We start from the raw sequence: 17,916 nt of genomic DNA, 5'->3' as shown, positions 1-17,916 counted from the left end.
AAATGTTGTAGACTGTCTAATATGTTTTACAATCCAGTAAATATTTGCAGTATATATTTGAAAGGAGTAGGATATGTCTATAGAAAGAAAACAAATGCTTGTGTGGGCTAATAATGGTGAAATTGAAATGGGTACAAAATTCAGTATGTTCATGATTTTGGTTTTGGTACTAAACGTACTGTAGTGCACTCCCGTATGAATCTGGAGACATTAGTTGAAGTTATATGTATTCTTTTAAATATATTTTTATTTCTGAATAACACTGCCTATTCCTTGCCTCAAATTGTGGCAAGATATTGTATAAATGGGGATGAGAGACCAGAGTTTTACACCTACGTGAAGCTAGTCTAAAAATACAAATATTCCTACAGGTAAGAAACAGCATCTCCATGCTAAACTCCTGGTGGTAATGGATTGTGACGTCTCCACTACCAAGATTTAAGTGAGAGGTTTTCTGGGTTGCACTGGTTATTATAGGCCTTTTGTATGTGTATCTTTCTCTTCCCCTCAAAGATGTTAACTCTGAAAAGTTGCCATGGATGGTCACCTGGCCCCGTGCCTGGCAGATATCCTTTCAGAGCTTCAAGGATGGCCTGTGCCCGGGCCTACTTCTAGAGATCCAGGATTATGGATCGGGATTCATTTTCCAGACCAGCGTCTGTGAATTTAGTACTATTGCAGTGCTGGCACAACTTAACTCTGAGGTGGTAGAGCAACCTTGTGCCTACCTACATAGGTACTTTATCAAGCAAGTGTAAAATAAAATAACATAACAGGCGAATTTATAAAGCGCACGTTCGCCCCTGAAGGGGCATCTTGGTGCTAATTGCAGATGTTTATTGTTACCCAACTTAACGGTACTCATTTTATTGACCTCAGAAGGATGAAGGGCTGAGTGGACCTGCCAGTATTCGAACCTGTGACCACAGGCCCTTGTAGTGGATGCATTAGTCCACAGAGCCACAGACCCGGCTCATATAAAAAGAGTACAACTGGGACTGGTGAGGAGGCATTTGTGGTAGTTTTTGTGGTATGAAACAGCTCCTACATTTTTCTGTCTCACTTTGCTGTCCAAATGGACCACAGACCTCTTAGGCCAGCATATGGCCATGCATGAAGAATACCCTATGGACCATATCTCTATAACGATTGGATATGCCCATCCAACACGTGTGCATTACAGCAGTCCAATACAGATGGACTCTGTAGGTATATATTCTGCCAGGAGGATGAGCCAGACCTTTAGAAGTCTGACTCTTAACCTTTGTGGCTAGGGGTGAGGGGCATGTGAAGTATGTAGAAGCCCTCGCTTTTTAGATTTGTTTATTTTTCTCAGTATTGACCTAAAATTTGTTATGGTTATTGAAATTGTGTAGCACACTTTCAACCAAGGGCATCTTGGCGCTAGAAGGCACGCAGACTACGCAGTACCTAGACTGAAGAGTTTTCAATGAGTGTCGAAATTACAGATGGTTTTGGATGCCCGTAAGGGCCAGTCGTAGAGCGTTCCACAATTTACCTGCAGCAACTGAGAAAACCCTATGTTCCCCTCCCCCCCCCCCCCCCCTCTGACCTCCCTCACTGGACATGCAGAACTTAGGAACCAAAACTAGGTGGGCACTACCAGAATGGAGAGCCCGACCAGGGAGGTACGGAACAAATTTGTCCTGAAGATCAGCTTCCTGCCGATAGTAAGCCCGGTGTACGAGACAAAGTGATTTAAATTCAATTAATCTGCCACCGGGAGCCAGTTTAGGGAGCGCAAAACAGGGCTGATATGAGTACCATTGGGGCAATTGGTGTCCACTCGGGGAGTAAGATTGTGCAACAATTACAACCGACAGAGAAAACCCATGGGTTGGGCTAAAAACAAGGCGTTGCAATAGTCTATTTGACTTAGAACCAGTGAGGAGACTACCAAAGGTCGTAAGTGGTAGGGCAAAAATGGTAGAACCTTGCGCAGTATCCTCGGATGAGTGACCAGCTTTACTGAGGAGGCATCGAGAGTGGAGAACCGAGAGAAACGCCTGTAAATTTTTAACCACCGTCACTAGCATGGGAAAATTGCCCAGTGCTGAAGACCTGAAAGAGGGACTCTGAACCTCTGTATTGTCCCGTTAATTTTCAGCCAATTGTTGTTCATCCACACCCTTCACAGCCGTCCGGGACTGACAAAATGACACATGAGCCTGGTTAAGATCTTAACAAACCAGGATTTGGGTGTTGTCGGCATATGAATAGCACAAGAGGCAGAAGGAGTGGACGAGACATACAAGAGGATGAATGTAGATATTGAAAATCCTAGGAGACCAGGCAGAGCCTTGTGGAACCCCACAGGATAGTGAACAAAAGGTTGAAGAAAAGGGAGGCAGAGAAAGTAATCGGCCCCTGTCAGTCTGGAAAGAAGTAAACCACGCCAGGACGAGTCCAGCGAGACCTGCCAGGGCCATAAGGGGCAGCATGATTGAGTGGTAGACGGTGTCAAAAGCCACTGAAAGATCTAACAGTATCAGGGCTCCCACTCCACCACTGTCAATCAGCATGGCCGTGTGTCCTTGACAGGAACCTGACAAATGGGTGAAAGAACCCAGAAGATTCTAGAGAAGAGAAGATATCAGTTTCATGAAAAAAATGCAAGAGGGCGATAAGGTGGAAATTAGTGGTGACAAATGCATCCAGTGCTGGTTTTATTTTTTAGAATGGGGATAACAATGACTTGTTTAAGCTCCAGTGGGACGCAGCCTGACTAATAGGCTGGGTAAACCAGGTAATCGTGCCAGGTGTAATATATTTAAGTATGTCCAAAGGGACTGAGTCAGAAGGAGCCGCTGATTCGAGTCTTATTGCAGCATTGCCTAAGGCTTCCTCAGAAAACATTGCAAAATGAGATCATTTGTGTAGCAAATCAGCCTCTACCTTGGCAGAGGTCATTCTGGCAACACACTGGTTTGACAGCCGGATGTTAGCACAAAATAAACGATTCGACAATGAGTCGCTGAGCATTCAAGTCGGATGACTGTAGATGTAAGATTGGTAGCCGAAGAAAGAGATTGGACTACTGAAAAAAAACTCCCTTGGCTGGTTGAGGGCATTTTCAATTTTATGAGGAAAGAAGGCCTGCTTGGCCTAATGAAAGGCTAGGTGATGATGATTAGTAGGTTGATGGTATAGCACCCTCTATTGCCCTGTAGGGACGACAAAATGTGTGTTCTGCCTGCCTCAGTCTAAGGCAAACAGCTTTGAGCTCGTCCGAAAGCCAAGGTTCATAGGGACACCTCCGAAGTTGAATAGGCTACAATGGAGCTACTAGGTCGGCCGCAGCCTTTAATGATTGAGCCAAGAAGGACAAATCCACTGTGGTACAAGTACTGCACTTTTCATTAATTATAGACAACAGAGCATCTCGATCTGTAGGGAGCTTTATCCTGAACGGCACTAGGTAGTGATCTGACAAAAAAACCTGCTCCGCAGGAGAGACACAAATCCAAGTCTACCCAGACAAAACAAGATAATGGGTATTATCCAACACATGTCTGGGCTCAAAGACAAATTGGTGCAGACCCACATCAAGTAGGCCTTCAAAAAACTTAAGTCAAGATAGGAGCATGTGGCAAATTAAATTTGAATATTAAAATCACCTAAAACAACCAAATGTGAAAATGTATCTTGCAGCTCCACCACGAGGTCAAGAAAAGGGTTCAAGAACTCAAGTGTATGGCCCAGGCGGCCTATACATATTCAAGAAATGTGAAGAGAGATGCTGAAACAATAAAACTTAGCAGAAGGGCGTCGAAGCTTACCTTGTGTGCCTGCGGAATACAGGAAATTTGAAATTTTGATTAAAAAATAACGGCAACACTGCCACCTGGGTGAAACGACCCCTGGTCAAGATACACTATTTTGTAGTCCGCTGGGAGCGCCTGTACCAACACAGGCGCAGCTGTATCTGACTCAGATGGACGCACAGCATCGGGAGAATGTTTGCCCAAAATTTCATGAACGAACGCTGCATGTCCAAAATACGAATGCAATTATTACAAATCCCATAACATGGGATTTTTCTAAATAGACTTTTGGCAAATTCTTTTGAAAAAATAGATGGAGGGGTTAGGGTAATAATTAAGCTGGCGGATGTTGGTGGGAGTTGTGGGGTGTCTCCGCCTGCATTAAAAAAGTGCAAAACATGGCTGAAAATAATTGATGTTTTAGATATTCGACGTAAAAGTCGCAGTCATCTCCAGATCTATTTTTCTTGCAGAGAGGGTTTTCTGCTGACGAGACCCGCTACCCTTCACAAACTTCATGCCAGTAGCATAGTGTATACATTTCTCCTGCTGATTCATAGTAGCACGGAGCTGGGTTCAGTGGGTACAGCTGCCCTCTGACATCTGCAGTGACAGCCAAGTCATTGCAGCTCAGCAGTTGCATTTAAGATCTGCATTCCTGTTCCCAAAAACATATACCTATGGGAGTTACAATCCTGTTGGCAGTTGTAAACTTTAAATATAAACCATCCCCGAATTTATGGCATGGTGGCTAATCCCTCTCATACTTATTAAAGCCACATCCAATTGATAGCACACGTGTCAGCCCAGTGAGGTCAACTCAGCTGTGGAAAGGATTTGTGCATTCTGGTCAAAGAACCTAACCCTTCCAGCTCACCGGGCAGGCACTCAATGGCTGAGTCTCGCCTTTTGATCCTTTGTGAGGTTGGGTAACCTCTCTCCAGCAGGACAGCCTATCAGAAGATACTGTCTTTGGAATCTGGCATGAAACGACACACCCATCCCAAAAGGACTAGCTTTAGACCGTGGTGCTGCATACTGAAAGGATCTTTTGTTGTTATTGACATCCAAATGGGGTGGAGTTGGTACAGACTGAGGGAGCTTAGCCTAGTTGGTGGAAAATTCTACCTTCTTGGTTTCTCTAAAAGCAGAGGAAGGTAGCAAGGGCAGCCTAATTAATTAGAGGACTTTAGGTAAAATCAGGACTGAAACTAGAACTGGGCAACAATAAAAAGTAATGGTTCAGGGAGTAGTGATACAGGAACTAAAAGAAAGTCAGGGATAAGAGATTGGTGCAATACAAAAAGAAAATGGAAATGTGGAAGTATCGTTGAACTAAAATGCTTACACAATAACACAATGGATATCTAAATTAAAGAATTGTGGTATAATCAGCAGACAAAACAGATAATACTAGAAAGCTGGAAACCAAAGTTACAGGAAGAGGAAAATAGCACCAAACAAGGTGACTGCAGTAGCAAGCCCCAGGATAGTAAACAGTCATAAGCCCCAAAGAGAAGGGAAACTGCCTTCGGGAACACAAGCGGAGCAAGATCTCAGTAGGCAAATCGACAGGACCAGGACTTTTCTGAAGCAGTATGGTTGGTTATAGCAGTAAAGGTTGTTGCAAGAACATAGATGTCCAGACCACACAGGTGTGATCGTTATGCTAACCGGAATACAGAGCCAAAAATGTCCCTTTGCATAGTCTGAATGAAGCAATGACTCAAATGGATTATGTGCTGGATTTCAGTTCTGGAATTAGTCAGAAAAGTACACTGCCAAGTACTTGGAGTCCTGCAAAGTGGGCTAAGGCTGGGGCACTAAAAGTCCTTGAAAAGGCAAAATCTCCATGGGGAGAATATAGATGCAGAAGTTCAGAGACATGTATTTGATTCCTGACCTCATTCAGAAGAATTGTAATTGGTGCCAAAATGTGTATAATTCGTATAGAGGTCAGAACAGACACGACCCTCTGGGGCACTCTGTGAGGTCGGGATGATGGGTTCCCGATCTAGCCTAGCTTTCTTTGGTGAAGAGTAGTTTTTCTCTCCTTTTGAGCATTTTATGCTTTGTGGGAGTCACGGGGACAGTCTTTTGCTTTACCTTTTCTGCAATTGAATCTTCTAGTGGTATGTTATGGGCTAGGGACCGTTCCAGGGAGGGGAGTACATCATGGGTGTTACCTCTATTCTCTTTGGAATGAGGTTCATAGTGTCCTATGGTAATTGGCTACTTATTTGGCTGTTTGCTTAATGATATCTACTATTTTATTTATTTTTACTTTTATAGAGTGCGCAGAGACCATTGGCATAGAGGTGCTGGCTGTGAACAGAAGAGGTGTGTGGGGGCGGAAGGGTAGAAAACGATTCAGAGGCAGCCAGAGGAAAGACAGTAACGGGCATTTCAGAAGGGGTATGGAATCTTGGAAAAAGGTTACAAACTCCTTTTGTCATTGGAATAAATACTATGTTTAAGAAGGAGATTGATGCCTACTTAGTTACCTGTGAACTGTATTGTGCACTTGAGCGCTTCCTTTTCCTTTAAAGTAGTTGACCCTTTGTTTTAACCTCTTGATATGCCAGAAACTTTTTCAATTAAGGTGGAAATCATCCATGGAGCAAGGTTCTTCTCCAGTCTCCGGGCACAGGCTTGCTTTATTAAGAAGGAGCTTGCACACCATATTTCACTTGGGAAGTTTAGTTTATCAATAAGCAATTGCACATTCATTTTTATCAACCATTGCTGCCAGCCTTGGACACATGCTGAATTTTCTCTCTACTCCTATGTGTTTGTGCAGAAACATCAAAAAGTTCTCCAACCCTACCACGCTCCCAGCCTCAAACACGCTGCGGTGTACTATGACTCTTGCTCTAAGGAAGAAACAATATTGTGTTGGTTGGTGGTAGTTCTACCGCTACCATCCTACACTAGGTAGGCGGCTCAAAAGGGGGGGCCAGAACAATGTTATGCTTGCCAATGTCCATGTAGTAGCAGAAGTCCAATATCTTCTGTGGTTTTATTCTTCCCATTCTCCACCTCTGTAAAAAAAATATTTTCTACTTCCGTAGATGCACACAGAGCCAATTCTTGGGCATGGAATTACCATGTCAAAAACATGTGGTGTATGGGTGCCAGAATGAAGCTCCAGCAAGAAAAATGTCACCTCAATTTGGGGAGTGAGGGGATATGGAAAACCGGTCCTAGAACCACATCTTTGCAGCACAGCATTGACCTGAAAAGGGTGGAGAGAGTCATTGAGACTATCCAACTTGTGATGGTTCTCGGTCCAAATCTGGCTATCCTACATCGTAAAAGCTAGTCTTTCCACAGTCAGCCCGTTAACCATCTTTCTTAAAAAGTGTTTACATTTTTTGTAATAAGGTCTTGAGTAACCTGTTAATTCAGAAGTGGGCTGTGTGAGTCTGATCTCTTTGGAGGTTTTAATTCAGATTGCAATCAGCGTCCCTGTGACATGCCTGTGATGATTGATTAATCCCTGTGATGTAGCTTGCTTTTTAAGGAGATTACACATGCATTTAAACTGTAAGTAGTGTTTAGCCAATCAAATATACAAATGTAGAGGTACAACTTGAGCTGTATTAGCTATAAAGGTGGCAGCCTCTGGCCTGCAGTTACACATTTGACTTGCAATCTGAATTGTGGTTTTGTGATTCAATGTTGTCTTTTGCCATTAGATATGAATGAAAATGAAGAGCTGCATAGAGACATTATTAAAGTGAGCCACGACAAACTCTCTTCAGAGGATGTTTCGGAGTCTGTAATATCACCCTCCTGTGGAGCTGTGTCGTTGTTTATAGGTAAATCTCAATTGTATTTTTATTTTAAAAGGAGATATCATTTTTCATCTGCCTCTTCAATCAGATTATGGTACTTCCTAGAAGTGCACTTACTCTGAACACTTGCTCCAAACGCAAACCTTTTGTACCGTTCAAGAACGTTAGATTCATTTTAGAAATGTGTTCCTTTGTGATTAACCGAGTGGAAGTACAATTTGAATCCTATGTCACCAGCTGTTCATTGTATATCCAACAATTAGCATCATGGTTGAACTAGTTCTGTATAATGCCCATTGCGAAAATTGCAATTTACTGGCCTTCAGCACCTCGCTACTTTGCACCTGCAAAAAAGTAAGTACCATCAGTAATCGTGCTCTTTCTAAAATTCTAGATGGCTGGTGCAACGTGTTCCTATTTAAGCAAAAATCAAGCCATTTTAATGAAGGTGTTTAACGCCTAAGACAACCTATAGAGATGATGGATAGTGTACGGCTGAATGAATACCGCAAGCATTTTCATATCAAACCTAATTCTTTTAGAATTCCTCCCACATGGGAAAGTGTGCCTTTGGACATCATTTAAATGTACTCTGGGATACTGGCGGCTGCCATGGCCATCTTGGGGCCCATGGCACTGCCTCTGCGACTGACCCTACTGCTCCTCCATACATGGGTGGATGTCAGATTGATTGATCAGTGAAAAAAAAACTACTGACCTGAAAAAATCACTTATGTTGTGGAGGCTTATTTTGTGAAAAGTGGGAATGCATGAAGGGGACAACTAAATTTGCACATACGTGCAATTTTTCACAAATACAAGGCAACGCGTTGAAACAGGCAAAATCCATTTAACAACTTGTTTTACATTTCATGTTTCATTAAATGTTAATGCTGCCTATCGATTACGGTTGGCAGTTGCATTTACAATGGATTCCTATGGAAAAAAAGACATGCTGGCATAAAACAAGGAGCAGAAACGAGAAGGTGGAAACAAACAACTTTAACCCCCCACCCCCAGTGCATAAGAGCAATGTGCAAACCATTATGCCCCGGTTTAACATCTTCCTTTCATGCACAATAAGCAAGAAGACTAAGGCAAACATTTCCCTGGGGGGGGGGAGCAGAAATGCAGTGAACGAATTTGTTTGCACTAAGGCAACTTGGTGTTCGTTGCACTGCCATCTGTGCAAGGTTTCTATAATAAGGCTCTTTGTCCTTTGTCATAAGGTAACTACACATTCCCACAATAGCTTTTTCAAGAAGTGTATGTGTGTGCGTCTGTGTTGGAAGCTACCTGGTGTCATGCCAGGGCCCTGCCGTGCCATGTCCTGGGGGAAACCCCCAGAGGATTCTGAAAGAAATTATTTGTTTCAGAAGTCAGAGTGTGACTTCAGAAAGAAATGTACCAGTTGCCCACAAAATGGAGGATCCATCCCGCTGTGTAACTGGAACATTTCTTTGTGATGGATGCGGCTACAGCTCGTCCTGCGGATAATGGGAGGTTGGCGTTTGCCCTGCTTCCTGTCATCATGGCGGTGCTCAGGGAGCTTGATGAGGAGTCCCTCGCTACCGGAAAACGGCAGGTAAGAAAGGAAAACCTATTTTTTTAATTGTGCCTGCATGCAAACTAGGATGTTGCGTGTGCATGATGGATGTCTGTATGTGTGCATGTAAGGGTAATTATGCAATGTATGTGATTAAGTGAGTGTATGCATGCTTGTGAATTAACAAGTGTTTGGTGTATGGGTGCTGGTGTGAATGGACCCAATGAAACTGAATGGGTGTCTCTGATCTACACGGAACAGCGCTCTGCTAAGTCCATTTTGCCAGAGTACAGCTCTGTTTTGTTCCGTCCCAATTCCTTCCCTGTGTGTGTTTTTGCTGGGAAATCTGTCAGAGCTCATTTTGGCAAGTGGAGTTGAGGGGCAGAATTTGGGGGTGGGGAGTTTGTACATTTTGGGGAATAATCCATGAATACGTATTCTGCTTGCTTTAACTGGCTAGACTGGCATTTATTTGGGTGCAGGCAGTCTAGCCATTTCTTACTGTGGCATCACACTTTTAATGGGCAGCCATGATTAGGCAAGCATGATATGTTCTTGCATGATTGGTCTTATTACGTGCGTAGATTGGCATTTCTATGCAGCCAGTTTGGACATGTTTTCTTATTGTGGCATGGCATTTTGAATGGCAAATCCAACAGGAGAATGTCCCCCCACAGGAATACTGCCATATATTGGCAGAGCCAGCTTGGACATATTTTCTTATAGTATCTTTACTGGCATTATGCACAAAGCAAACCTGAGTATGTTCTCGTACGGGAATACTGGCAAATGCATATGGCCACAGACAGCGTGAACATGTATCGCATATATTATGGGCAAAGGCACCATGGAAATGCTCCTGCGCACTGTGAAGTGCATATATTTGATTTTAGATTAAAACCACCAATTGCAAATTGTCTAACACATTTTTCACAGTGTGCTATATAATGCACCATTTTGATCCATTATTCAAAAATATTTCACGGGGAGGGGAACCCTCCCACCACAAACCACTTTTGGTTAGTTCGGACTCCATCACTACGCTCGCATTCGCTGGCATATTTGTTGGAAATGTTTATACCCCTCCAATTAACTTAATCACCAGCCGCTAATGGGTGTGTGATTGGTGGGTGAATGGGTAGGAAGGTACGCATGCAAAGCTGGGGCCCAGTCAAGGGCCATTGGATCATGGATGTTTTCTTCCATGTTTTACTGGTATTTTTGGGCAAACCTAACTTCATGAATTGTTATTACATGGCAGAGGGTTAGAAGTTTATAGCTCAATGGGGCAGGCAGACTGGACTTTTTCTTTCTTTGGCATGGCATTTGTTACTCTCGTAGGGGGCAAAGCCAGCATGGTGTGTGTTCATACTTTTCGGGTGGTGGCATAGGTGCAGAAATGGTTCCTTACTGTAGTATTGCATGTTTTACTGGCATTGTGGACAAAGTGAATATCTGCATTCTTACATGGTGGTGTGGGGGTTGGACAGGCAATGTGTGCTGCAGCAATAACAACCGGTTTTCCTCTTGTGGCAGGAGAGGTTTACTGGCATTAAGAGCAAAGCTAACAAGGGAATGTGTATACATTGGGATACTGGCATATACTAGCAGAACCAGCATGAACATGTTTTCTTATGGTATCATTACTGTTCATAATATTACTGGCCACACACACAGTTGACTTGTACATTTGGATTTCAGGAGCAAAGTGCAGGGCCCCTTGTAGCTACGCTAGGTGAAAGATTTGGGTTTTGATTAAAACACATCCATCTTTGGCCCAGTGCAGCGCACAGTTTCCCTTCAGCAGCATGATCCTCATGCACATGCATGGTGGTCCAGGCATGCCCAGAGTGTGGCGCTGCCTGTGCTTTGTGCCGAGCTTGGGCCCTGGGGGGGACCCCCTCAACATTGCTCGCAGGGGGGAGACCCCCATTTTGTTATGCCACTGAGTAGCATCTAGATTTCAATATAGATGTCTTTAACGTTTGGAAACCCACTTCCCTGTTGTACATTAAAACTCACTGTGTATAAATGATTCCGTTTTTAAATCTAAAAGCATCTTTCATTTTCATATTCATAAGAGTTTCTCAACGGGCCTAGAATGAGTAGAAAGATGATCTGCAATGTTCTTTGCACATCTCCCTTCATGAGACGTAGTCACGTCTGGCACTTGGTCACCTGGCTGTGCGCAACAGGAAGGTGTCACTTACAGTTTGGAATTCAGTTACAAAAATGTTCAATAATTAATCTTGAAGCTCACATTGTTGAATAACCAGTTGTCATCCATAACCGCCGCATACACGAGGCTTTTTTTTTTTTTTTAAAAATGTAATTATTATTGAGCAGAAACTACTGGGTCTCAAAGGTTAAGCTCTGTCAGTTCAGGACTGATACGTCTCTAAGGTGGGTTCAGGGAGCAAAGATTGAGGATGGACAGAATCACACTTTTAAAATGGTGAGATCTGGAGGTATATTATTTACATTTAAAACACTTTTATATACATGAGGTAACGAAAGAATGGATACAACAGTGGCCTAAATTCCCTCTGGTAAAATGTTGCACAATGTGCTGTTTAATACCCCCAAGACTTCTGACTTTTTATATACATGAGGTAACGAAAGAATGGATACAACAGTGGCCTAAATTCCCTCTGGTAAAATGTTGCACAATGTGCTGTTTAATACCCCCAAGACTTCTGACTTTTTATATACATGAGGTAACGAAAGAATGGATACAACAGTGGCCTAAATTCCCTCTGGTAAAATGTTGCACAATGTGCTGTTTAATACCCCCAAGACTTCTGACTTTAGAATGGTTAATGGACACAAGACTATTTTGCCATCCCCCTGACTCTAAACTAAAAGACTACATTTAGAGGGTAGACATTAAAATGGTTTTCAGATGTATAAGTGTAGCAACTACTAGGAGGGTCATGAGAGGACTTCTCTCGCCCCATACTTTCAATGATATTGCTGCACTGCTCCTTCACCTCCTTCCCATCTCTTCAGACTGATTGGGCCTGGTGCAGCTAACGCAGGTATATGACGTTCAGGCAGGTTCTGGATTCGTCCTTCCTGTTTGCTTCTCAATTTCATTTTCTGCATGGTCATTTAACATTGGATGGTTTTGTGGCTATGACAGTTCTATGCCCTGTATTATTTCTTATCTATGCTTCTGCTTTTGTAATCTTCACCCACCCAGCTCTCGTTGGCTGCGGTGCTCAAATCATTTCCATAGGTGTGCATTCTGTTGGCTCATGTAATGCTATTTTTTAAAGACACAAATGCTCCATACCCGAGACTGGAGACCATATTTCTGGAGCTCCATGCAGTGGTGTTTAGGGAAGCAAACAAAGGTAACACATTTTGGTCTTCATTGTTGTGCTGGGTTCAAAGGACCTGAATTGGACTTTGACTAAGCTTTGAACTCTGTCTATATGTGAGGAAATGCCTCCATCCCATTTGATAAACTTCTTACCAACACTTCTCTGGCAAGTTCATGGTGGTCATCGGAACAAGGAGCAGCACCCTGACTGTATTCCTTGGCAGAAGACCACATGTGTTCTAGGAAGCAAACCAATGATTAGCCTTTTTCAGTTGGAGGTCCTTCTCCTAGGAGCCAAATGCTCCTATGCCCCTCTCTCCCCCAGAGCTTGAAGAGCTACAGAGATGGCTGCAGTAGTGAAAGACTTTCTCTTTCTTATTAGGTGAAGTAGAATCTGATCTCTGCCATTTTGGCACCTTCAATTTTTCCTGATTTCCGATATTATGTTTTCCCTCTTACGATCTGCTTCTACCATAGTACTGTCTATTTAACGCTGTTTCTTCATCTGCTCACTTGGCATGTTTTTGATTGGCTGCTAACAGCAGTGCAGTTGTCAATGTATGGGATCACAGTTAATCATGAATATTTGGACGGCCTTGACTGAGAATGATGGGTCCATTATGTTCTATGCAGTGTAGAGATGTTGCCTGTTCAAGAACATCTACGAGTGCAGGCCTTCTCCAACTTGTGCTCCATGACATAGGGCTGATTTGGGATCTTCAGGGCAATGTACTAGCATGGGAAAAGCAGCAAGCTTACAAGGAATGGTTATCTGGGGATTTACTTGGAATGATAGTGTACTGGAAGCTTACTGGGAATGTGAAGGTCTCTGGGAATGTCAAACTGAGCCCACTTTCATTGTCAAACTGGGATCATAAGGTGAAAGTCAGGTTTGCTAGTCGTATGGAGGGCATGCAGGCAATGGTTGTAAGGAAGTAGGCAGGAGGCAGGAAAAGGAGTGAAAACCTTGGACTATCATCTAGGGAAATTGACCACATTAGGGTTTTCATAATGAAAAGGAATTGTAGGTAAGCAATAGGTAAAGTAATATGATGAAGTCGCAAGTTCAATAATGACAACAGACTCCCAAATCCTAGAAGCCGTTACCCGACAGTGAATATTTTGGTGTACTAGCATGCTGCCATCCATGGAAACCATGAAAATGCCAACTGACCAGGATGTCTCTATGAACTTGTGATATCCTGGAGAAAAAGAAAATCTGAAGAGTACACAAGTGGATGAGAAGCATATGTGAAATGTATTTCTCCTTTTACAAATAAAGAGAAAAGTGGCCTTTTCATGGTTCATTTGCGTTTTGCAAGATGATTATCACAGTTGGGTAATCTAAATGGAATCTGAAGCAACCCATGTAATCGGGGTAAATACATATATAAGATAATCAAAGAATCTAAGGCAATACAAGGTAATCTACAAGGAATCGATGGTAAACTACACTAATGTAAAAGTAATATGGAGTAATCCAGTGGATTCTAAAAGTAATCTGAGGTATTCCAAGCCAAACTAAACGTGTGATTAAAATGTATTCAAAGATCTAAATGTAATCCAAAATAATCTAAATATAAACTAAGCCAATCTAGGAAAACATGAATGCAATCGAATCTAAGTACTCTAGAATATAGAATATTTCATGTTAAGCACGGTATACTATTGTGTACCATATGTTAGACTAAATGTAGGTAAAAGAAGAATTGAGGCAGTAGCAAAAAGAACACATAAGGGGGTTACTCATTTCTTTTATCTCCATAATATGTTTAAGAATACAGATCTGAGAATAGGTGACTGCAGTGTGGATTAAATGTATTGCCACTGCGTGAAACCCTACCACAAGTACGTATTTGCGAGATCATATTTTTTAAACTGTGTAGACCATTAAATAAAATCATCTTTCAATGTTCCTTGAAGCAGAGTTGGATGTCCTTCTTGAAAGTGAGCTATCCAAGTGCATGATGTTAATGAATGTAAAATGCATTGCAAAAAGAAATTGAGAACTATTATAGATGTTCCTTGTATCCACACAGTATTTTGTATCCACACTGTGCAATGTTATTGTATTCATGTGTAATGCTCCGCTTTATTATAGCCTTTAAACTATCAGCATAAAACTGTCTCTGCATTAAAAATACCATAATTTACCAATATTTAAGTCTATTATAAAAAAGGGGTCCTGCAAGTGTATGATATGACAGAGATGATACCAGTCCTTTGAACGTAGTAGTCCTAGAGTGGTTTTAAATGATTTTCGTAGACTAAGAGTGATTTATGTCTAGGTTTGTCCATTTGGTCAGCATGGATTGAGATTAACATGCATTCCATAGGCCAGAGGAACCCTACATTGAATTCATTATCTTCTAGTGCAAACACTTGCCAATAGTTGCATCTGAAGCTGCATTTGTGTCCAAGTCCTAAACTGTGCTGAAATTCATGCTTCTGGTTTGTGCTTTCTGTTGACACGGCTCCACTTATGAAGGAATAGTATGCATGCATCGACTGACTGTGCTCATACTTCACTACACTGTTGACACGCCTCCATGCATGTGCCAAAAATCCTGGGAATCATCTTTCAGCTCGCTATCGATCTGGTTTACCGGGTATCTTTTGTGTGTGCGTAATCCACTGTGGAGTACATTGTGAATGGGGCACATAGCAGATATAGCCAATACCACAGTATTTTGTTAGTTGTAGGCTCCATGTGAGTCTCTCTCCCAACACAATTCTACTCTGACTCAGATTGTCTCCTTTTGATTTGTCTGGGTGAGGACGTAATGGCATTGCAGTCCAGCTTGGTGGCATTGTGGTAGACAGCACAGGAATTTTTCTTGAACCTATTGCTTCTGGAAAGTATGGCAGTGGCAGGGACCACGCCCTGTCAAGAGGGATGGGGTGGGGGGAAGCATCTCAACCAGGGATAAGAGGTCTAACCTAGAGTTTCCCAGAGCCAGTCCTGCCCCAAAGGCGGGATGTGGAAGTTGGAAAGGAGCCGATTTGCTGTGCATTCTTCCTGTGCCTGGATGGATGAGTACCACTGACTCTTGCTCCATATCTGTTGCACAACATAACTTGCCAGTCTTTCTTTTTCCACAGAAATGCATGCAGCAGCATGCCTGTTGGTGCATGCCCTAACTGATAGCAGAAAGAGCGAGGCAGCAGAAAGCAGAGCTGCTGAGGAATGCCCGCACATCCCACTGGCAATATGGACATTCAAATTATGTGGGACATGAACTTCAGGGGCCATATTACAGAAACCTTGCACTGGTACAAGTACAAAGTTGCTCGGTATTCGCACTAGGGCAAAGCTTGACCTATTTTTAAAAACACCTGGACAGATTCCCCAACTATTTCATCATGACAAATGCAGTTTGGCATGATATAGGCACCAGGGCAAGAATTGTCATTGTGAAAAAGATACATTTTCGATGCGTTTTCACTCCATGGCAAAGTGTGCCCTAGTGCTAATACCATTCCGCATTAGCACTAGGGCAAACTTTGCCCTGTTGCAATAATGCAATGAAAATGTATATTTTTTTTTGCCAGAGGCCAGTATTTGCCCCGGTGCTTATACAATGCCAAACCGCACTTGTCATGGTGCAATAGTTTTCCAATATGGCCCAGTTTTTAAAAAAATGTGCTAATATTTTGCAACTTTACACTCGCACCGGTGCAAGGTTTCTGTAATATGACCCCAGAAATTACTTTTTCCAGCGGTCTCCCATTTCTAAATGCTGGCAGACCTGTGGATGAAAAGTGGGCAAGGCTTTTAATGCATTTTGTATGAGTTTGGTGATTGTAACCCAGACCCTGGGGAAAGGAAGCCCGCAGTTGCCTGTGGAACCAGCGGAGGAGGGCCGAGATACCAGGTGGTCGAAGGTCCGTGCAGCGGAGCATGGAAGCGAATTCTATGTCCAGACCAGAGGAAAGCATTATGCTTCAACTTCTTTAATCCACTCTTCAGCAGTTTCAACAAATAAACTGAAAATGAAATAACATTTATCTTTTTTTAAAACTGTATTTCCCTTTCTTACGATTCATTTCTGTAGTCCATTACATGTCCCGTCTTTGCTCTCTAGTCACATCCTGTCCATGACTCCACCTCTTCTTAACTTAACTTTGTCAGTTCTTCGAAAGACCTAAGATTGTGTACTAAATCTATCAAGGTCTGTCAATTGCTGATTGTTTATTCATTTGTTATGCACACCAAACCCATGGTAAATGGGCGCAGTAGTATGAAAATGCAAAGCTTACATAGTTACAAATATGCAATGAATATACACCAAAATGCACAAATATACACAGAAATTACATAGTACGTAGTATCCAAAATGTGCAAATATATACAGAAGTGAGATAGCCTTTGTAATCACAAGAGTGAGATATGCGCAGTGTGCAGGGATACACATTGCATGGTTAATCCTCTGTGCAACACTAAGGCACTTAGGTGAGCTGGAACAGCAGGTATAACCTAAAATGTCAGGACCTATAGGTCTGTAGCGATAATGTTTTTTATAGCATTTTTTCTGAAGTGTTGGTAGGGTTGGTCCACTCTCAGGTCTTGAGGTAACGAGTTCCAGCATTTGGCAGCCTTTACAGGGAAACTGTTACCACCAATGGTGGTAAGCTTATATTTCGGTATAAACAGGCAATTAGCATTGCCAGCTCTGGTTGGCCTTGTGGGTGAATGATGGGGTTTTCAGCTGTATTTTGTTGGCCATGGATAGCCATTTGTGATGGCGTCTAAGGTGGGAGATGTTGGTTCTTTTATTTATACCTAAGGCTGCTCTTAAGGCGTTATTTTGTAAGGTTTGGAGTTTATGGATAGTCATTTTGTTGGCCCCACTGTAAAGAGCATTGCAGTAATCAATTCTCAAGAGTATGAGAGCTCTAGCTAGGATCAAACAACTGTCGTCGGAGAGGAAAGGCTTGCCAGCTCTAAGTAGCTTGCACGTGTAGGCTGTGGAAGATTTCAGGTATTTGATCTGTTTATCAAAGGATAGTGTGGAATCTAAGTAGAAGCCAAGGGTTTTTACCTCCTTATATACTTTAATGGAGTTTCCGTCAATGTTGAATGTGGAAAATTCCTGACCTAGTTTTTTGATGTTGGCCTGTGAACCTAGAATTATCAATTCGGTTTTATCATCGTTCAAGCAAAGGCCATGAGTGGCCATCCATGCTTGGATGATAAAATATACTTTGTTCACCAACCCCGTGTCCTTATTGTGATCCCCTGAAAGCCGGAAGAGAATCTGGGTATCATCTGCGTAATTAGTGTAGGTAATATCCAGAAGGTCCAGATCGTCAAACAAAGGTTTGGTGAAGATATTGTATAGAGTTGGTGAGACGCAGGAACTCTGAGGGACACCACACAGGATCGGGGTAGGGTCTGCGGCTGCTGAAGGAGAGAAGACTCATGGTTCTCTCGCTCAAAAAGGAGTTCATCTAGTTGATAGC

The 17,916-nt window shown here is 42.5% G+C and overlaps 1 protein-coding gene across 1 annotated transcript in view; it reads left to right on the top strand.

Annotated features, from left to right (window-relative positions):
* The first annotated feature begins 7,485 nt into the window (after positions 1-7,485).
* LOC138511519 (molybdopterin synthase catalytic subunit-like) overlaps positions 7,486-17,916 on the top strand; it is a 125,671-nt gene continuing 115,240 nt past the window's right edge. Inside the window, exon 1 of the mRNA XM_069627260.1 lies at positions 7,486-7,606. Within this exon, the coding sequence (XP_069483361.1) occupies positions 7,486-7,606 (121 nt within the window). The remainder of the gene's footprint in view (positions 7,607-17,916) is intronic.

Source organism: Ambystoma mexicanum, chromosome 6p, assembly GCF_040938575.1.
Source record: "Ambystoma mexicanum isolate Mex_15411 chromosome 6p, UKY_AmexF1_1, whole genome shotgun sequence".
Lineage (NCBI taxonomy): Eukaryota > Metazoa > Chordata > Amphibia > Caudata > Ambystomatidae > Ambystoma > Ambystoma mexicanum.
Note: the sequence above shows the minus strand (reverse complement) of the source record. Positions and strands in the feature narration are given on the sequence as shown.